Genomic DNA, 20,157 nt, shown 5'->3' on the forward strand with positions numbered 1-20,157 from the left:
GTACATTATCCTGCTTATTACATGGCTACTAACCAAATAAATAAATACATGAGCATGAAATATTGATTTGCATTTAAATAATGTACATTACCCCACATTATTGAGAATAATTATACAGTACATTATTTATATTATTTATTGAACTTTTTTTTTCTTTTTGTTTTTGTACTTTCACCCTCCATAATTGCCAAGTGACAAATGAGATTGTCAAAATACTGTAAAGAATTTGACTGAATCCACAACCTTTGATGTCGTCAACCAAAGATATGGAAAGCCTTTTTGTCCCCTTTGAAAGCTCATAAGCGTATTTTGCTATATTAATAATTCACAATTTCATAGTTAGTTGCAGTCTATAAATTACATTCAACGTTGTTTTTGTCCTTCTTTTTGCAACCCAGAAAAAACCTGAGACCCATCTTTTGTTTGCAACCCACCAGTTGAGAATCACTGTTTGAAGGTAACTACAAATGCAATTTCTTTTTTTTATACATACTGCCTTGGGTTTGTAGTTTTGAAAGCATTATTAAATAATAATAATTCAAAAAAACTTAAACACTTAAAGCTACCTTTTTTCTATATTAAAGTTCTTCAATTATATAAAAGTGCATTGCAGAGATATTTTTTTTTCTCAGAAAACACAATGAGTTTTGAAAACTTTCTTTATTAGAAATTATTTATGTATAAAATTAACATGCTTCACATATCTCATATGTCTTATTTTACAAATACTTTGATTCAGGCACTGTTTCTGACTTATTTTTTTTCTTTTAGAATGAAACGCAAACATTAGCAATCAGGAACACACATTAAGTTGCCATTTATCACGGTCAACATAGACATTTTTATTCTGCAGCACAAACAATGCAAAAACAAACTCAAATCATAAAAACTGAATCCTAATTTCACAAACATCTAAAAGAGACAAACAGCTCATCTCACTCTATCACCTGACATTTCTTGTTATGAAAACTTTATCCCCTCATCTACTACCTCCAAAGCATCTTGGAACTATAGTATTCAACTAGAGATTGTTGATGCTCAGAATGTTTATAGCTGTATTCTTATGTTTAACTAACTCGCCAAATGAAACTTGCTCTTTCTGGACCGGGTAGATGTAGATTCCAATACAGTATCTAAAGCCTTCTGGGGGTCTCTTTCTGAGTTGATGCTGCTTCATTTCTAAATTGTGACTTTGGATTTTGGCAATGCACAGGTGACTGTGGCAGCTATAGAACAATTCGATAACAGGGTAAATTTCAGTTTCTCAAAAGTGTGTACTTACGCACAAGCAAACATTACTCCAAAGAGCACTTCGCACATCTTTAACGGTTTCACAATGCCCATGGTGAGGTAACAATACAGCAACATATTTCAACTGCATTCCAGAAGGGTATTTTTATTTTTTTATTTTTTTTAAAAGAAAAGAAAAAGGAAGAAAAAACAACACAGCACGGGATGTCAAAACCAGCATGCTCAACATCTGTAAACAATGATCACTGTCTTTGCTGTTGTCATCACCAAGGAGAAAACAAGAGAAAAAAGCTCTAAATTATAATTTTTTGATCTTTTTTTTTTTTTTTTTTTTTTAGCCACCACATAGTGTTAGCATCAATGAAACAGCAGACACTGACATGTGGTCCTTAATTAGTGTGTTTCACTTTAACAATGACATCTGGAGTAGATAGAGCAAGCTGTAATGGAATTGGGTGACAGACTGTCATTCCAGCACGACCGTCTCAACAGTCATGGCCTCCCCAGGTGCTCCCTATGTGGCTTTATATAAGCTTCATAAATGGAAACATGTCTGAAGGGTCTTCAAACATCCGGTATCTCACTTCCAGCTGGCTAACGTGAGTGATTTATCTTGAAATGCTGTCTTCCAGGGGGTCACTTCTGGGATTTGGTAGTGGCCTTTTATCATTTACCTAGATTGCATGGTTGCTGTAGCTGATGTACGTTTGTTTAGGGCTGAGTCCTGGGAGAGATAAGAGAGGATGACAAAAATAGATAATGAGAGTCACATAGCAGTTAACTATGAAACCTGATTTATTATTAGAATTCTTCATACTGAATGTGTTCACCAATAATGAATATTCTTTCATTTAGTTTCAAATCCATATGACTTTCTTTCTTCCGCAGAACACAAAAGGATGTATTCAACAGAATGCAGAAGCTGCTCTTCTCCATTCGATGAAAGTCAAAGGTGACGGCTGTATAGTAAAGCAAGATTTTAAAGCAAGATTTTCAGTTGTATGGACTGCTTTTGTGACATTTTTTTGCGCTTAATAACAACAGACCTAAATCACATTCGGCATAAAATCTCCTTTTATATATATATATATATATTAGGGCTGTCAATCGATTTAATTATTATTGAATTAATAAAATGGTGTCCCGGTTAATTAATCATGATTAATCGCATTTAATCGCATATACAAATATTTGCTGAGAAAGCCCCTCATATAACAATAATTCAATATATAATGATGAAATAATGATACATAGTTATCTTTAAATATTTACAAATTATATATATAAAATAAACAAATATTCAGATAATTAAAATTCTTGTGGCAGAAGAGTTAATCATTGATAAGACAATAAAAAAACGGTTTTAAAAAACAATGTATTGTTTATTACCATATTATTGATCATACTGTAAGTAAATCATTGTCATACAGTTCAAAGCAATCCATATCACAAGTGAATTTGTCAATCAGTTGGAGATTTATTATGAGAGCTTGTTTAAGGACCCGTCAATTTACACCTGCACCAGACATGCTTGTGTAGTGTCTCGGGTGAGTTGCGTCATAAATATAAAATGTTTAGGTCACTGTGTCAAGTTAAATATAGTTTAATACTCAATCTTTAAACACATCTTGAGATCTCTTAGTTCACATTTGCGCTACTTCAAGTGTTTTGAACGCAAGAATGTACCGCATGTTTGTGTTGTTCTGCCTATTGAAGTGTTGCTTTCTTCACTGTATAAACTGCGTGTTGCTCACACAGCTGAAATGTCAATTACTGCCCTCTGGAGTAGACAGGTGGTACTACAAGCTTACATTTCTCAGAAACCTTCCTTATTACGGTCTGGGGGCATTGCGATTAATTGTGTACATTTTTTTTAACACGTTATTTTTTGTAAAATTAATCGCACTGAATTAAATTGACAGCCCTATATATATATATATATATATATATATATATATATATATATATATATATATATATATATATATATATATATATGAGAGAGAGAGAGAGAGAGAGAGAGAGAGAGAGAGAATTACACCTCTGTGACCCCATTAAATGCCTTGACAACCTCTGCCTTCTGAGAAAGGCTTGCATTTAAATGTGCACATCTGCAAACATTTGACTTTTTTGACTTTAAGGTGTAGACTAGCATGTAGATGTGGCCTTAAATCTAAAAGAATTGCACTAAAAGCAACAAAACTCTGATTTTGATTTCATGGTGTTTTTAGTTAGAGGTTATTGAGAGTTTATTTAGCCTGTGAGGTTATTTAGTAAGATATGTGCTCAAAGCCATTGATAACATAAGGAACTGTCTTAAAGTTTACAAAGGCAAAGTAGTTTAACGCAGTAGCTAACAGACATATCATTTATTTATTTTTCTGTCAGTGGCATAATATGCCAGTTGAAACACCTGCTTTGATATCACTATTAATTTGCCAGAAGTCAAGTAAGCTTCTTGCATTGCACTGCACATCTGGTTTAATATCAGTCGGCCTTTCAGATGTCAAAGTACAGCTTATGTGACTGAGACAATCTTTCAGTGTTGTCACCCCTGGTGCACATAGAATGACAATTGAATATCTTCTAAACCATGCTAGTCAGTTATCTGAAAACAGTGAAGTGTGCAAATGAGATAATCTCAGGCTGTTATGTAGTTGCCTTAATGAGACACCACTCTACTGTTAAATTATTACATCAGTCACAAACCTGCGATCAGTGCATCAGTTGCATGAATGGGGATAATTCTGAAACTTTAATCCTTTTAATGGTATCCACTAAACAATGAGCCATGCTTAATATTTGTGTCTTTTGGAATTAGTTTATGAAATGTCGCAAATTATCAACACACAGTATTTTACACCTAATATTATACCCAATTAATATTATCTAATTGATATGAATAGCGTTCACAATTTCACCATTAAAGTTAATTGGAACATGATTCAGCAAACAATACTAAAAGTCTTTCCTCATCTTCATTGTTAATTTATTGCAGTTTGTGCCTCACAATGAAAATAACATTTGCTTTACAGAAAACATAACTCAAGATTCCTATTTTGCATTCTGAATGCTGTAAAGTGAGGTGTTCTTGCAGTATGCAACTGTTTTATTCACAACAAGATGTGATGTATTGTACTGTGCATATCAATCAATATTGCCCCTAATACCAAATCCAAAGGTTCTCAGGAACCTTGAATTTAAAATCATTGTGCTATTCTTCATATTCACAACCTGAATAAAGATCCCTTAACTGTAAGGCTACATTTTTCATCCAGAAAATGTGGAAGCCATTTTAATGATTCACAGGTACCAGCAAATTGTGAGGTAACTATGTCCTTGTCAAGGCAATGGAATGGAATGCAGGGATGGAAAATTTATGCAAAATGCATATTTCAGCATTTTATCTCTGATTAGAAATTCCTACCATAAAATAATGGCATCCTAATATAAATATTTAGTGTATTTTATATTAATATTGTTTAAGATGTAGAATTTAAGATATCATGCAAAATTATTGGAAGAACATCTCAGCTCTGTAGGTTCATACAATACAAGTGAATGGTAATCAGACATTTGTAGCCCGAAAATCACATAAAGGAAACATAGAAGTAATTACTTTGACTCCAGTGGTTAAATCCATATAATCAGAAGCAATATAATACGTGTGTGTGAGAAACAGATCAAGTCATGTGGATTACTTTAATGTTTGCTTTATGTGATTTTTAGAGCTACAACGATTTGATCACCATTCACTTGCATTGTATGGACCGGCAGAGCTGAGATATCTGTTCTAAAAAAAAATCTTAATTTGTATTCTGCTAAGGAAATAAAGTCATACACATCTGGGATGGCATGAGGGTGAGTAAATTATGAGAGAATTGTAATTTTTGGGTGAACTACTCTTTAAATGTGCCAAGAGCTGGAAAAATTATGTTTGTGATATCAAACTACAACTGTAAAAACATTCAAATATAAACACACACCTTTAAGCCTTTAGCATTAATTCTAGAGACATGATTTACGGTTTTTACAATCTGCCTAAACCAAGACCAAGATTTCAGACTGGAACTCATCTTAGAGCTTTCAAGCAACATCCAACAGTTTAACATAACTACAGTCAGTATGAGACACCAATTGCATATGTAGGTTTATATATTTAAAATCTATGGGGGTGCACCTTTTCCATTGAACTGTCATACACACAAACTGACCTTTAAACAATGACCTTGCACTAAATAGTCAAGAATCATAAAAAATGTACATGCCATTCAAATATAGCCTAAAGAAATATGCTGCATACATTACCTAATCCTAAGAAACACTTAAACCGGAAGTCTTATCAAATTATAATGGTTAGCTATTACAAAATTAGTAATACTTTACTCACTAAAACAACACATTGCAAAACAGAAATACAATTAAAGGAATGTTCAGGGTTCAATACAAGTTATATTCAATTGACAGCATTTGTGGCATAATATGGATTACCATAAAAATCTATTTTGACTCATCCCTCCTTTTCTTAAAAAAAATGCTAAAATCTGGGTTACAATGTGGAACTTTCATTCGAAGTGAATGTGGTGAATCCACAAACTACAACATATTCACTGTTTCAAAACTATAGCCACAAGAAAGGATATGCGTGTAAACATGTTTTTAGTGTGATAATATCACTTACTAACAGTGTAAAGTTACAGCCACTTTGTTACCATGACGAGGCAATGTCAACAAACCCTAAAATGACTGTAAAAATGACAATTTAACAACTTTATAGCTAGGAAAAAATACATATGTTTTTTACAGATGACAAACACTGTTTTCGTTGTGGCTCTGCTTCACATGTAGCAAACTTCCCCAAATGCCCAGCTAAACAGGCTAAGTTAAATAAATTGGGAAAAATTGGTCATTTTGCCTGCATTTGCCACAGTTCTACTTCCACATGTAATATACAAGAGACTGCTACATCTGAACTAACAGTTCTAAGCATTGAAGCACCACTGCCTATGCCGCAGAGACAATATCTTTCTAGCACTGTCTCCTTATACACTGAAGGTGGAAAATCACTGAATGTTGATTTACTCATGGATACTGGCTCTGCTATTTCCATACGTCCACAATACCTGTACCAACAGCATTTTGAAGACATTTCTCTTACACGTCCTAATGTTCACCTTGTTAAATACTTAAAAAAGCCAATTCCAGTTACAGAGTGCCTCCTTATTACAGCGACTTATCAGGGTTACCGTGCACGTGCTTCCTTTTACGTTGTGCCAGATGGAAAGCCGATATTAGGAATGGACCTCTTCACTGCACTGCAGCTGGAAATCAAAAATGGATGCATTGCACATGCTTCTATCGAATGCCAAACTACTGTTAACCTGACCCAGCCACTGGGAATTGCTACGGAATGTTCAGCCTGTCCAACAGAAATGGTGCAGATTACCATTTGCAATACCAGAAGCAGTTTCTCAAGAGCTACAAAGACTTGAATCAGAAGGAGTCATAGAAAAAATGTATTCTTCTCAATGGGTTTCTCCACTTGTGGTTACACAAAAGACAGACGGCAGAATTCACCATTGCGTCGATCTCAGAGAACCAAACAGAACTGTTATAATAGACATTCACGCCTCACATAGAGGAAGTTTTCACTGACTTACGATGATCTGCTATGTTCTCAATGCTTGATCTTCAAAATGCATATCACCAACTGCCTCTGCATAAAAACAGCAGGGACTTGACAGCATTTGTCAACCATAAAGGACTATACCGCTTCACACGAGCTCCTTATGGTCTGGCTTCAGCACCGAGTGCATTCCAGAGAATGATGTCACAGATCTTAGTGGGTCAGGAAAGTGTACAATGTTACCTTGACAACATATTCGTCTATGGTGAGACTCCAGATATACACGAGAAAAGACTCAAAGCGGTACTCAAATGCTTACATGACAGTGGATTGAAACTGAATGTAGATAAATGTCATTTTAGAAAAACACAGCTACCTTTCCTTGGCCATGTTATTTCTGCAGCGGGCTTACAACCAAACCCAGAGCATGTTCTAGCCATGCCCAAGCACCGCCGCCCCATGAAGCACAATCCATGCGCTCTTTTCTAGGTCTAGCAGGCTGGTACTCAAAATTCATTCCTAACAATGCAACCTCTTTGCGTACTGCTTTGCAAATTCACTGGTTTCCATTGGTCTGATGAGACGCAAGAACATTTAGATAGAGTGAAACAGATCATTGCTACTAGTCCAGCCCTTGCATTATTTGATCCATCGAGACCTACCATAGTTACTACAGATGCATCAGATTACGGCATTGGTGCCGTACTTACTCAATGCCAAGGTACAGTGGAAAACACTGTTGCTTTTGCTTCGAGAACACTATCTGAGTGTGAAAGAAAGTATTCCACAGTAGAAAAAGAAGCTCTTGCATGTGTTTGGGCAAAGTAAAAATGGTGCACGTATCCATCATTTCACCCTGCCAACTGATCATAGCCCATTAACAACACTGCTGTCCACAAAAGGCTTGGGACGAGCAGGCATGAGAATTGCATGTTGGTCAGCACGTCTCCTGTGCTTCAATTACAGCATGGAATACAAGCCAGGACGAGACAACGTTACAGCTGACTGCCTTTCACATCTACCTCTTCCTGTTACAGACCATAGTTTAGACAAAGAACCTGACATGATCGCTGTTCTGTCTCCTGAATTCAGAGCAGTTACTGTGGAAGGACTGAAATATGCATGTGAGATTTGCCTCGTGCTACAAGGTTTCATTGGAAAAGGATGGCCTCACAATACCAAAAGCCTGGATCCTGCCATCGCACTGTTTCACCGTCTGCGGAACAAACTAGATATACAAGATGGACTCATCATTTGGGGTACACATTGAGTGATCATACCAGCTAGTTTGCACTCCAAGTTCATTCAGTTAGCTCATGCTACCCACCAAGGAATAGTGTGTACGAAACAGAGACTTTGTGATTTGTATACTGCAATGGACACTCATTATATCGATTGCTGTATGCATTCTACTTATGTTATCATTTGGCCCATGTTTTATATGCGTGTACCTAATACTGAAGTTGGTTGAGAAGGCTACGTGATCCTTTCAGGATCAAAGTGGGCAATGTGAAATAATGAATGCTTCTCAACAACTTCTCTGGTGACGTAATGTGGAATTATGAAGGCCAAACTTCTTTTGTTGGATAGCTGCAGCTGCTCCCTGTTCTAAAGATGTTCTTAGAAATCGAGATGGGGATTGCAGATCAACAAAATAAATTAAATACATTGGATGACAAAATTATCTAACAAGTATTTCAAGTCTGTCTTCAAACTGATAACATTGAAGAAATAGATTAGAAATAATTTGTGACTGAATTGCTGCATACATACAGAGCAACTCCACACACTGTGACTAAACCTTCACCTGCTGAACTCTTGCATTGTCAACAAAAGAAGACAAAAAATTCCATGTCAAGGGTGTACCAGGTATCACACCATGTATTGACCCACACAATGTGAAACTCTCCATTCAAAAGTCTCAAAACAAAATGAAACAATACACGGATCTTCTACGTAATGCCTCCTAAATTCAAGATTGGATATTTTGTTAGGAAACCAGGATTGCTTAATAAAGCACACCCTAAGTTTACTCAGCCTTACCAAGTGGTTGCTCCGAAAGGATCAGCAACATTTCTTCTTTCTGATGGGAAAATATGGAATGCCAGTCATCTTGCTTCATCTGCTGCTGTTGCTTTTAATTCTGAGAATTCTGCTCTTGTTGAGGACTCTTTTGCCCCAACATACACACTTCTTCCAGTACGATCACCTGTACTATCCAACACTTCCAATAAGAATGTGTCATGCTCCTGTATGGTCTAAAGACTATGTTCATTAGAGAAACAAATCTAAATAAAAAGAGACAAAAGACAAAAAGCATTTGACATTTTGTGCTGAAATTCTTCTGAACATGTAAGATGTTGAAAGTGTAACATGTTGGAATGTAAGGATATCTTGAAAGTGATACTTGAAATACTATTCTGTAATGTGTATTGTTCTACAGACTAAAGTAAGTTAAAGGCGTAAATGATAATAAAAAAAAAAACGACCCTAATACGAAAAGGTGTTATACACACTGTTGATAACTGAGTAGTGATTTAGCGTTTTTTTTCCCCCGATATTCTAGTACTATGGTAATTGCTTTATTTTACAGAAAAGGGAATATGTTGTATATTGAAAGTATACCTAACACTAGATGGTGCTGTGTACTGAATATATATAGAGGATACTGAGAGCAGCGGAAGAGAGTTGTGAAGATGTAAAATAAAGAGCTTGTAGGGAATACGATAGCCCTGAAGTTATTCTGGTAAAGACACCACACACTCAAACCTAAATTCTTTCCTTTTTTAAAAAGTAGGGATGATACGAAATACATTTTTTGTGGTAATAAACATTATGTCACAAATGCTGTCGACTGAGCTCAACTTAACTGAACTTAACCTGGAATATTCCTTTCAGTTGTTTTTTTCATTGTGACCTCAAGAACAATTAAAATTAATATTGAATTCAACAAAAAGAGGTTCTTTTTTTTAACTTTTTTTTTTTTTACAAAAATAAGGATTTGAAAAGGGGTATGATCCTATAATATAAAACAGACAATGTGTCAATAAAGATATACTTTCAAGTGGCTAAAAGTCCAACTTTTCAATTGCAATGTAACTATGTCCTACCTAGGGGGTCAGAAATGGACAGGTTAGTCCCTGCCAGACCCGGTTCTACGGGGGTGCTTGAGCATGCTAAGCACCCTCAAACAAATGTAAAAGCACCCTCAGATGAAATTATTAATAGCGTATATGCAAACCAGATTTCGCCGCCAATAGACACACAGACAGATGCACACACTTTCATATCTTTCAAATCCGATCCGAATCTTAATTTCATCATGCTTCCATGTCACCGATATCCACTTGTTATCCATATATAATGCCATTTGATACGTGTCCTCATCAGTTTGCAAGCGTGATGGGCATAAGTGTGCGTATCTCTTTAATTTTTCCACTTGACTGTTAGGTGCGTCCCGCTCAGAAACTCGTTAACTGACTTTGTGAGACTGGGTTTTACAGTAGCATTAAAATATTCATCATCCATGTTGCACGATGAATAATTCTTATTAAGGATATAAGAAATTAGCTAAATACAGCCCAAACCACCACTATGCAAGATGCTCATCGATTAAGCTATCAAACAACACCACCTACCGATGACCTACAACCTCTCTCGCACCGCCTGATACAACTTGCACACCCGGGCGACAAACCCTATTAAGTGCTGCCGAGTGACCTAGGTGAGGAAGAGCCCTTAAAGGTGATGTGCTTAGAAAAATACCCTAGTCGATCTAGGAGGCTGCAGCTGTTCTGAATGATGATAAGAAAAAGCTTTTTGTTGTTGACTTATATGACGAATGTTAACTGTACATTTCTGTGCCATTTGTCAGTTATTTATGTAACATGCAATACTATTTCATGGAGAATGACTAGTTTATTTAAAATCATACCTGATTCTGTACTGCTAGATAAGATAGATTAGGCACTTAACCTTTAATCTTTATTTCTCTCCAATTTAGGTGATGTGTCCCCTAGTCCATGGCCCCTATTGACAGGCATACTTTGCATCCTTCCACATAACTAATTATTTTCCATAAACTGTACATATTTTGATGTCTCCTCCTTTGAAGTTTTCTGTTATAAAAGCTAGCAAGCACTTTACTCTTTTTCAAATTTCAGCACATGTTAGTTGTAACAGCCAACATCATAAGACAAATGGAAAAATCTGTCTTCATTCAAAAATACTATTCTTCATTTTCATAGATTTATGCTATAACATAGTTATACCAAGTCAGTGCATTTCTGAAATGGTGTTGGATAATGTTTTGAAATGATTGATTTTATTTTTTGCTGAATCTCGGGTGATGCGTTTCTGGTGATGTGTAAAAAAACATAAACTGGCACTATTTTCAGATTGTTGAAGATAAGGAGCCATTTCCTACATATTTATTTACACATTAGTGAGCACCCTCGATATTTTCAGAAGCACCCTCAGAGATTTGATTCTAGAACCAGGACTGGTCCCTGCTGGTAGAAGCAGGAACTATACCATATTGTGCCAAAACACGCAAGACACTGTGAACGAGCATCTCTCAAATCAACTTATCACTTTTCTGATGTAAACCAGACTCATATTGTTATTAATCATCTTTACAACTCACCCAAGAGAAAACCGCTTATGCTTACAGGCATCATGAGGAATTACGCTTAAAATAATGTTGCCATGAGCTTGATCGACTGACCTTGATATTGATCCTTATTTTCTTTGGCAAGGTTGTAACACACTGTTACTGGCAACATCACATTATTCTCTGTGATCTTGTTTGCATGCATCACCAGACTCAACTTGTACAAATGACTGTTGCCCTGATAAAGTGCAAACACATCTTTAAACTTGAGAGGACATTACTGCTTTTACAAACATTGTAAAAGACATATAGCATAAATTGCACATTAACACTGTGAAACTAAGGAGCACTATTTGAATGTTTGATATCAGATCTATATATAGCACAATGTATAAAGCCCCCCTGGCTTCAGGCAAGTTAATATCGATATCAAAGGAGGTGTTGATACATTGCAATTAGCAGTTTGATTTAGAATTTTATTATTTTGTTCCAATACTGATTCCATGTAACCAATCTGTTTGCTTAAATATGCCATATATACTTAGTACTGACTTTTGCAAATATACTAATGGGTGGAATTTAACTCTGGCTGTGGTTATTATGTAAATATATGCGTGAACTAGCTACATCAAATATGTCTAGTACACCTCTTGATTAGTTACCTTTGGTGCTACCAGTGGTGAGATGAAAGGAAATGTGAGATCATGTGCTTCAGAGACACATGCTAGTCTACAACATCACCGACTGTGAACGCTTACTAGTACTCTGACACCTGTCAGCTAGAAACTGTGAAAAAGTAATGGATGGGAAATGTGCCTACATGTATATTTGTTATGATCCCTTGTTGTCTGTCCCGTGTTTTCTGTTTCTCCCGTCTCTGTTCAAAGTCCATGTCACGTTTTCCTTGTTGTCCGCCCCGTGTTTCACTGTCTTCGTGTTAGAACTACATTTCCCATGATCCCCAGCACTCATCACTGCCAGCCGTGTGTCATTGTGCTCACCTGATTGTAGTTTGTCATCATCTTGTATCCAGTGTATATATACCCTGTTTGTTCTCCATTCCCTTGTCTATCGTTGATGTTTGTGGACGCCTGTCTTCGTGCTCTTCCCCATGTTCATCCTGCCGGTTCTGCCTTTCATGTTTTCCGTGTTTACGTTTTGTTTCCCCATCGCGGGTATTTCCTTTGTTTGTGTTTTTCCCGTGTAGTTTTCACTGTTGTTTAAATAAATCACTGCATTTGGATCCAACCCCTTGTCTGCCTCCTCCTGCATCGTTACAGAACGATAGACCACCTATGGATCTAGCAGCGGTTTTCCTTGAACTGGCCGAGGCAAATCTTCCCCTCCGCGAGTACTCACGACTCTTCTCCACGATTGCCATCCACACCGGGTTCGCCGACAACGCCCTGAGGACCATCTACTGGGTCGGGTTACCGTCATCCCGGCGGAGAGAGGCGGCGAAACCCGGAGACCACCCGTGGAGGGAGTACATGAGTCTCGTGCTGAGGAAACTCGCGCCCAAGGAACCACCCCTCGTGATTCCGGCTGTCGAACCAGAGCCCACGCCTGCCACGGTCAGCGAGCCAGAGCCCACGCCTGCCACGGTCAGCGGGCCAGCGCCTGTAGCCTCTACCGTCCCAGAGCCAGCGCCTGTAGCCTCTACCGTCCCAGAGCCAGCGCCTGTAGCCTCTACCGTCCCAGAGCCAGCGCCTGTGGCTTCTACCGTCCAAGACCCAACACTTCCCGAGCTTTCCAGAGCTCCGCCTCCCGAGCTTTCCAGAGCTCCGTCTTCCGAGCCTCCCGAGCTTTCCAGAGCTCCGCCTCCCGAGCTTTCCAGAGCTCCGCCTTCCGAGCCTCCCGAGCTTTCCAGAGCTTCGCCTCCCGAACTTTCCAGAGCTCCGCCTTCCAGGCCTCCCGAGCTTTCCAGAGCTCCGCCTTCCGAGCCTCCCGAGCTTTCCAGAGCTCCACCTCCCGAGCTTTCCAGAGCTCCGCCTCCCGAGCTTTCCAGAGCCCCGCCTCCCGAGCTTTCCAGAGCCCCGCCTCCCGAGCTTTCCAGAGCTCCGCCTCTCAAGTCCCTCGAGTCTTACAGGGCCCCTTCCCTCAAGTCCCTCGAGTCTTACAGGGCCCCTTCCCTCAAGTCACTCGAGTCTTCCAGGGCTACGCCCCTCAAGTCTCTCGAGCCTTTCAGAGCTCCGCCTCTCGAACCTCTCGAGCCACTCAGGGCTCCTCCTCTCGAGTCTTCCAGGGCTCCACCTCCAGAGCCTCCTACGGCTCTGTTCCCAGAGACTCCAGAACTTTCTAGGGCTCCGCCCCTCAAGCCTCCTGAGCCTTCCAGGGCTCCGCCCCTCAAGTCACTCGAGCCTCCTACGGCTCCGCCTCCCGAGCCTCCTGCGGCTCCGCCCCTAAAGGCCCCTACGGCGCCACCTTCCTCGGCTCCGCCTCCTGAGCCTTCCTCGGCTCCACCTCCTGGGCCTCGGCTCCACCTCCGGAGCCTTCCAAGCCTCCGCCTCTAGAGCCTCCTACGGTGCCACCTCCGGCAGCTCCGCCCTCGGAGCCTCCCGGGCCTCCTACGGCTCCGCCTCCCGGGCCTCCTGCGGCTCCGCCTCTCGAGCCACCCAAGCCTTCGACGGCTCTGCCCTCAGAGCCTCCCGAGCCTCCTACGGCTCCGCCTCCCGGGCCTCCTGCGGCTCTGCCTCTCGAGCCACCCAGGCCTACGACGGCTCTGCCCTCAGAGCCTCCCGAGCCTCCTACGGCTCCGCTTCTCGAGCCTCCTACGGCTCCGCCTCCCGAGCCTCCTACGGCTCTGCTCCCAGAGACTCCAGAGCCTTCTAGGGATCTGCCTCCAGGGCCTCCTATGGCTCCACCTCCTGAGCCATCCTCGGCCCCATCTCCTGGGCCTTCCTCAGCTCTGTCTCCTGAGCCTCCTACGGCTTCGCCTCCTGAGCCTCCAGAGCCTCCCTCAGCTCCGCCTCCTGAGCCTCCAGAGCTTTCCATGGGTCCGCCTCTCTTGGCTCCGCCTCCTGGGCCTCCAGAACCTCCCACAGCTTCGTCTCCAGAGCCCCTCTCAGCTCTGCCTCCGGGACCTGGCCCTGTCCTGAGGCTGCCTCCCAGGCCTCCTGGGCCTGTCCCTGTCCGATGGCCACCTCCCAGGTCCCCTGAACCGGCCTTTGCCTTGTGGCCACCTCCCAGGCCACCCAAACCTGTCCCCTTAGTGTGGCCTTCTCCCCGGACCCCTGACCTAGTCCCTGTCCTGTGGCCAGCTCCCAGACCACCTGAACCTGTCCTTGCCCTTTGTGCCCCTCAGGATTTCCTGCCTGCCCTCTGTGCCCCCTGGACCTCCTGCCTGCCCTCTGTGTCCCCCTGGACTTCCTGCCTGCCCTCTGTGCCCCCTTGGACTTCCGGTCTGCCCCTCGTTGCCCCCTGGACTGCCTATCTGCCCCACGTTGCCCCCTTGGATTGCCTGTCTTGCCTCCCTTTGGTCTGTCTAATTGTCCCTTGTATCTCCTTGGTCTGTCTCTGTGTCCCTTGTGCCCCCCTTCATCTGTCTGTTTTCCCCCCGGGTGTACCCCCTCACTCCTTGGTCATTTTTTCCGGTTGTTGTTCTTGTGGGTCTTTTCCCCTCTAGGACCGTCTGGAATCCGGTCCTTTTGAGGGGGGCCTATGTTATGATCCCTTGTTGTCTGTCCCGTGTTTTCTGTTTCTCCCGTCTCTGTTCACAGTCCATGTCACGTTTTCCTTGTTGTCCGCCCTGTGTTTCACTGTCTTCGTGTTAGAACTACATTTCCCATGATCCCCAGCACTCATCACTGCCAGCCGTGTGTCATTGTGCTCACCTGATTGTAGTTTGTCATCATCTTGTATCCAGTGTATATATACCCTGTTTGTTCTCCATTCCCTTGTCTATCGTTGATGTTTGTGGACGCCTGTCTTCGTGCTCTTCCCCGTGTTCATCCTGCCGGTTCTGCCTTTCATGTTTTCCGTGTTTACGTTTTGTTTCCCCACCGCGGGTATTTCCTTTGTTTGTGTTTTTCCCGTGTAGTTTTCACTGTTGTTTAAATAAATCACTGCATTTGGATCCAACCCCTTGTCTGCCCCCTCCTGCATTGTTACAATATTTCAAGAGGCTGCATTTGCTTATAAACAGGATGATCTCATTATTATTCATAGATATTTGTATGTATCATTTACGCAATTATTATGTTTGGATAAACATGCACAATATCAGTGTAATCGCAGCAGGTATACACATATTTACAAATCCTCAGATGGCTGGTCGGAAGAAAAATGTATGGAAGTATTATGAAGATACTGTAGCAGGTGAACGAGCTGGTACTAATAAAAGTAAAACAATTCCAACTCTTTAAATTGCTGAATTTAATTATCATCAAACCTCAAAAAGTATGGCAAATAAGCAAAACACTGTTGCCTTTCTTATGTGTGTGTTCTAATAACTGTTCCGAAACTTTAGATTTCTTTGAAGCCCATGGAATCTTAACATTTTAGAAGTAGACCGATATATCGGTTTGACCGATTAATTGTTTTACACACTGCACAGCTATCTACCAGCTGGCTCCTGTTACACTCATTATATCGATTGCTGTATGCATTCTACTTATGTTATCATTTGGCCCATGTTTTATATGCGTGTACCTAATACTGAAGTTGGTTGAGAAGGCTACGTGATCCTTTCAGGATCAAAGTGGGTAATGTGAAATAATGAATGCTTCTCAACAACTTCTCTGGTGATGTAATGTGGAATAATGAAGGCCAAACTTCTTTTGTTGGATAGCTGCAGCTGCTCCCTGTTCTAAAGATGTTCTTAGAAATCGAGATGGGGATTGCAGATCAACAAAATAAATTAAATACATTGGATGACAAAATGATCTAATAAGTATTTCAAGTCTGTCTTCAAACTGATAACATTGAAGAAATAGATTAGAAACCATTTGTGACTGAATTGCTGCATACATACAGAGCAACTCCACACACTGTGACTAAACCTTCACCTGCTGAACTCTTGCATTGTCAACAAAAGAAGACAAAAAATTCCATGTCAAGGGTGTACCAGGTATCACACCATGTATTGACCCACACAATGTGAAACTCTCCATTCAAAAGTCTCAAAACAAAATGAAACAATACACGGATCTTCTACGTAATGCCTCCTAAATTCAAGATTGGATATTTTGTTAGGAAACCAGGATTGCTTAATAAAGCACACCCTAAGTTTACTCAGCCTTTCCAAGTGGTTGCTCCGAAAGGATCAGCAACATTTCTTCTTTCTGATGGGAAAATATGGAATGCCAGTCATCTTGCTTCATCTGCTGCTGTTGCTTTTAATTCTGAGAATTCTGCTCTTGTTGAGGACTCTTTTGCCCCAACATACACACTTCTTCCAGTACGATCACCTGTACTATCCAACACTTTCAATAAGAATGTGTCATGCTCCTGTATGGTCTAAAGACTATGTTCATTAGAGAAACTGCTCTATTGGTGCCAATAGGAACTATCGTTTATCTGTATAACTCTATGCCGAAGATTGTCGCTCTATATATATATATATATATATATATATATATATATATATATATATATATGTAAGGGCAGCGTATTTCTAGCGGGAAGACTAGCAGCTGTACATCATCGCAACATTAGCTGGGTAATTCCCAGCCAAGCACATGTAAGCCATTGCTTTATAAGTCTGCTCACAAACTATCACATTGCTGTTTCAGTGTGCTAACACGGCAACCTCCACCACCCCACCACCAGTTGAGTCCCATCCAGCACGGGGGTAGGATCCTCGCCGCTGCCTCCTATCTCCAGCTGGATATGATGGTACCGAGTACAACTTCTTCGGACCGCCAGACGGGGACTATGCCAAAGAGAGACATTACTTTTCTGTTTTCTATTCATCAAATAAATGGCATCTTAAATTTCACTCAAGTCTGCGAGTCTTCCTGATAGAAATACATTTTTTTTTAATTCCTCCGAGTTCCTTTTGATGCATCGCTAGAGGATTCTACAGTTTAAACGACTTTGGTTATGCCTTATAACAGCGGCCTCCAGAGGTGAAATAAAAACAATAATTTACACCTCGTGGGGATTTGCTGTATCTAAGTCTTTTCATCAATGACTATATTCATCCATTGTTTTCATCACTTCATATACATACTACATATTTTATTTATAATTTATTTGTAAGCTTACTTTTGTTTTCATCATGCAAAGATACTGCCTGTGTTCAAAGACTGTGGTATGATTTGTTAAAAAGACTCATGCTAATGTAGCCCTGACTCTAAAATCTCATTTTCAAAAGCCCATATTTCCACTGCAGTGAATTCAAACTGTGCTATAGAGAGCTGATAAATATGTACAGGACAAAAAAAGGCACTGCACACAATATTCACACTGGTGATGTGCTGCTGTGGCCACAATACCAGCAGTAAATATTTGAAAAAAGTCTGTGCTAACTAGTTTACATGCTTAATTAGGCACATTTTAATTTATGTAGCAACCATGATTAAACAAATTCAACTTCTGCCTTAATTCAGAACTATTTGTTACTAAGATCCACAACATGATTTCCTGGGTACTGTATGACTTCATTGAAATGATTGCAAAATACAATTGAATGAAAACAACATGCATGTACTGTTTCGTGAATGCAAAATGTGACGCAATGAACAGCTAATTTATGCCTTCCTAGTCTAACACAATACTTTGAACAATCTACTTATGAGATTATTTTATTCTATAACTAGCTTATTAGTAAGTCAAATTACAGAAAAATATATTTCATCTGCAGGCATCACTACAAACACTATGCATTTCAGTTGTCTTTGTCTGCATCTCTATCCTTGCTAAATGATCCTTGCTGGTATGCAGGATAAGAATTAGTGCTTCCCAAATAATACTACTTTAGCATATTGTTTTCAAAGTGTTGAGTTTGGGGCTATGTTCGGAATAGTTTACACAGTATGATAATTTCTTTATAGGCCTATGCATAGATTGGCTGAATGACCTATGGTACTACAGTACATTTGCCAAAATGTGCATTATACAACAGACCACACTGCATGGGATACGACATCCAACAATGCGACGTGCTTGAATTGAACTTTAGTTTGGAATGGTATTCTACCATCCTACATTTACTATTGTTTCCATATACTGTATAAACACAAAAATAATAGTTAGTATTTCCTAGATGATAGCTGGACACCACTCACATGGACTCACATGATGAATGTAGCATACTACTGTTTGAAAATAATAATAATAATTTGTGGAATACCATGTATCCTGTGCAGTATTCAGTAAGTAGTAAACTAGTATTCCATTCAAAACAAAGCCTGTGTGAAACAGGGATACTGTCTACTGCATAAGTATATACTTCTCAAAAGCTAGTGATATGCTAATTGTGATGCACCCTTTCTCTTATCATTCAAGAGTGTGTGTGCTTTAGAATGTACGTTATTTCTGCTGAGGCAGCAGGCCTTTATTTACGGCTGTTTTACAAAGATTGTTTATGAGCTGCTGTTTTTTATTGATATTCATATAAGCAGGAGAACGCTTTCTTTTATACCAATTTAACTGATCTGCCTCTTGATAATTTGAAAAGCACATTGCGCCGCCTACATCTGTTGCCAATCTGTTAGGTTCCGGCATCATGAAAATCAACATAATATCCTTCTAGAAGGTGAGGCTGAAGATTAGGGGTTGTTTTGTTATGATGATGATGACAATGAGGTCATTAAATGTTTTTATTGTGTTCAACAGTAAAATAAAAAGCCATCTGAAGCATCTGTATTTAGACCAATAAACCATTAACGACCAGTTATCACTGGTTCTGATTCCTGATTGAATGATTCATATGAGACGGTTCTTTTTAGTCAATCATTTATTTTGTCATGTCTGACCGTAATTAACCAATAATTGTTGCTGTGTCATGTGCACCTAGGGCTTGTGTAAATCAGTAAAATTACTGTTTAGTTGTTAACATGACAATGTGTAGTGAAAGATACATGTTATCATTTTTGTTGTAGTAAGTCGAGTTTTATGATAATAAATACATTTCTACCATTTTTGGAATATATTAAGTATTCAGACCCCTGCCCAATTCTCTCATATTACCGAATTACAAATGGTATACTGAAATTTCATTCTGATTGATATTTTATTTTAAAATCTTGAAACTTAAAATCTATTATTGTAAGATTACATTGTTTTTTTTCTGGAAATATTTGTATGAAAAATATAAAACTGAAATATCTTGCTTGCGTAAGTATTCAACCACCACACATTAATATTTGGTTGAGCCACCTTTTGCTGCAATACTTTCTTTAAGTCTTTTGGGGTACATATGTACCAGCTTTGCACACAGTGACGAAGTGATTTTGGCCCATTCTTCTCAGCAGATTTGCTCCAGGTATTTCTGGTTGGTTGGATGATGCTTGTGGACTGCAATTTTCAAATGGTACCACAGATTCTCAATAGGATTGAGATCAGGACTTTGATTGGGCCACTGTATGATATTTATCTTTTTGTTCTTGAGCCACTCTAATGTTGTTTTCACTCTAAAGAGGTTCTCTTGCAGTATTTCCCTATATTTTGCTCCTTCCATTCTTCCTTCAGTTCTAACAAGATGTCCAGTCCCTGCAGATGAGAA

At 39.7% G+C, this 20,157-nt stretch overlaps 1 protein-coding gene across 1 annotated transcript in view; it reads right to left on the reverse strand.

Moving 5' to 3' along the window:
- Positions 1-653: 653 nt before the first annotated feature.
- Positions 654-20,157, reverse strand: part of LOC127653928 (metabotropic glutamate receptor 4-like) — a 303,514-nt gene continuing 284,010 nt past the window's right edge. Inside the window, exon 11 of the mRNA XM_052140793.1 lies at positions 654-1,975. Coding sequence (XP_051996753.1) covers positions 1,926-1,975 — 50 coding nt within the window. The 3' untranslated portion in view covers positions 654-1,925. The remainder of the gene's footprint in view (positions 1,976-20,157) is intronic.

This window comes from Xyrauchen texanus, chromosome 13 (assembly GCF_025860055.1).
Source record: "Xyrauchen texanus isolate HMW12.3.18 chromosome 13, RBS_HiC_50CHRs, whole genome shotgun sequence".
Classification (NCBI taxonomy): domain Eukaryota; kingdom Metazoa; phylum Chordata; class Actinopteri; order Cypriniformes; family Catostomidae; genus Xyrauchen; species Xyrauchen texanus.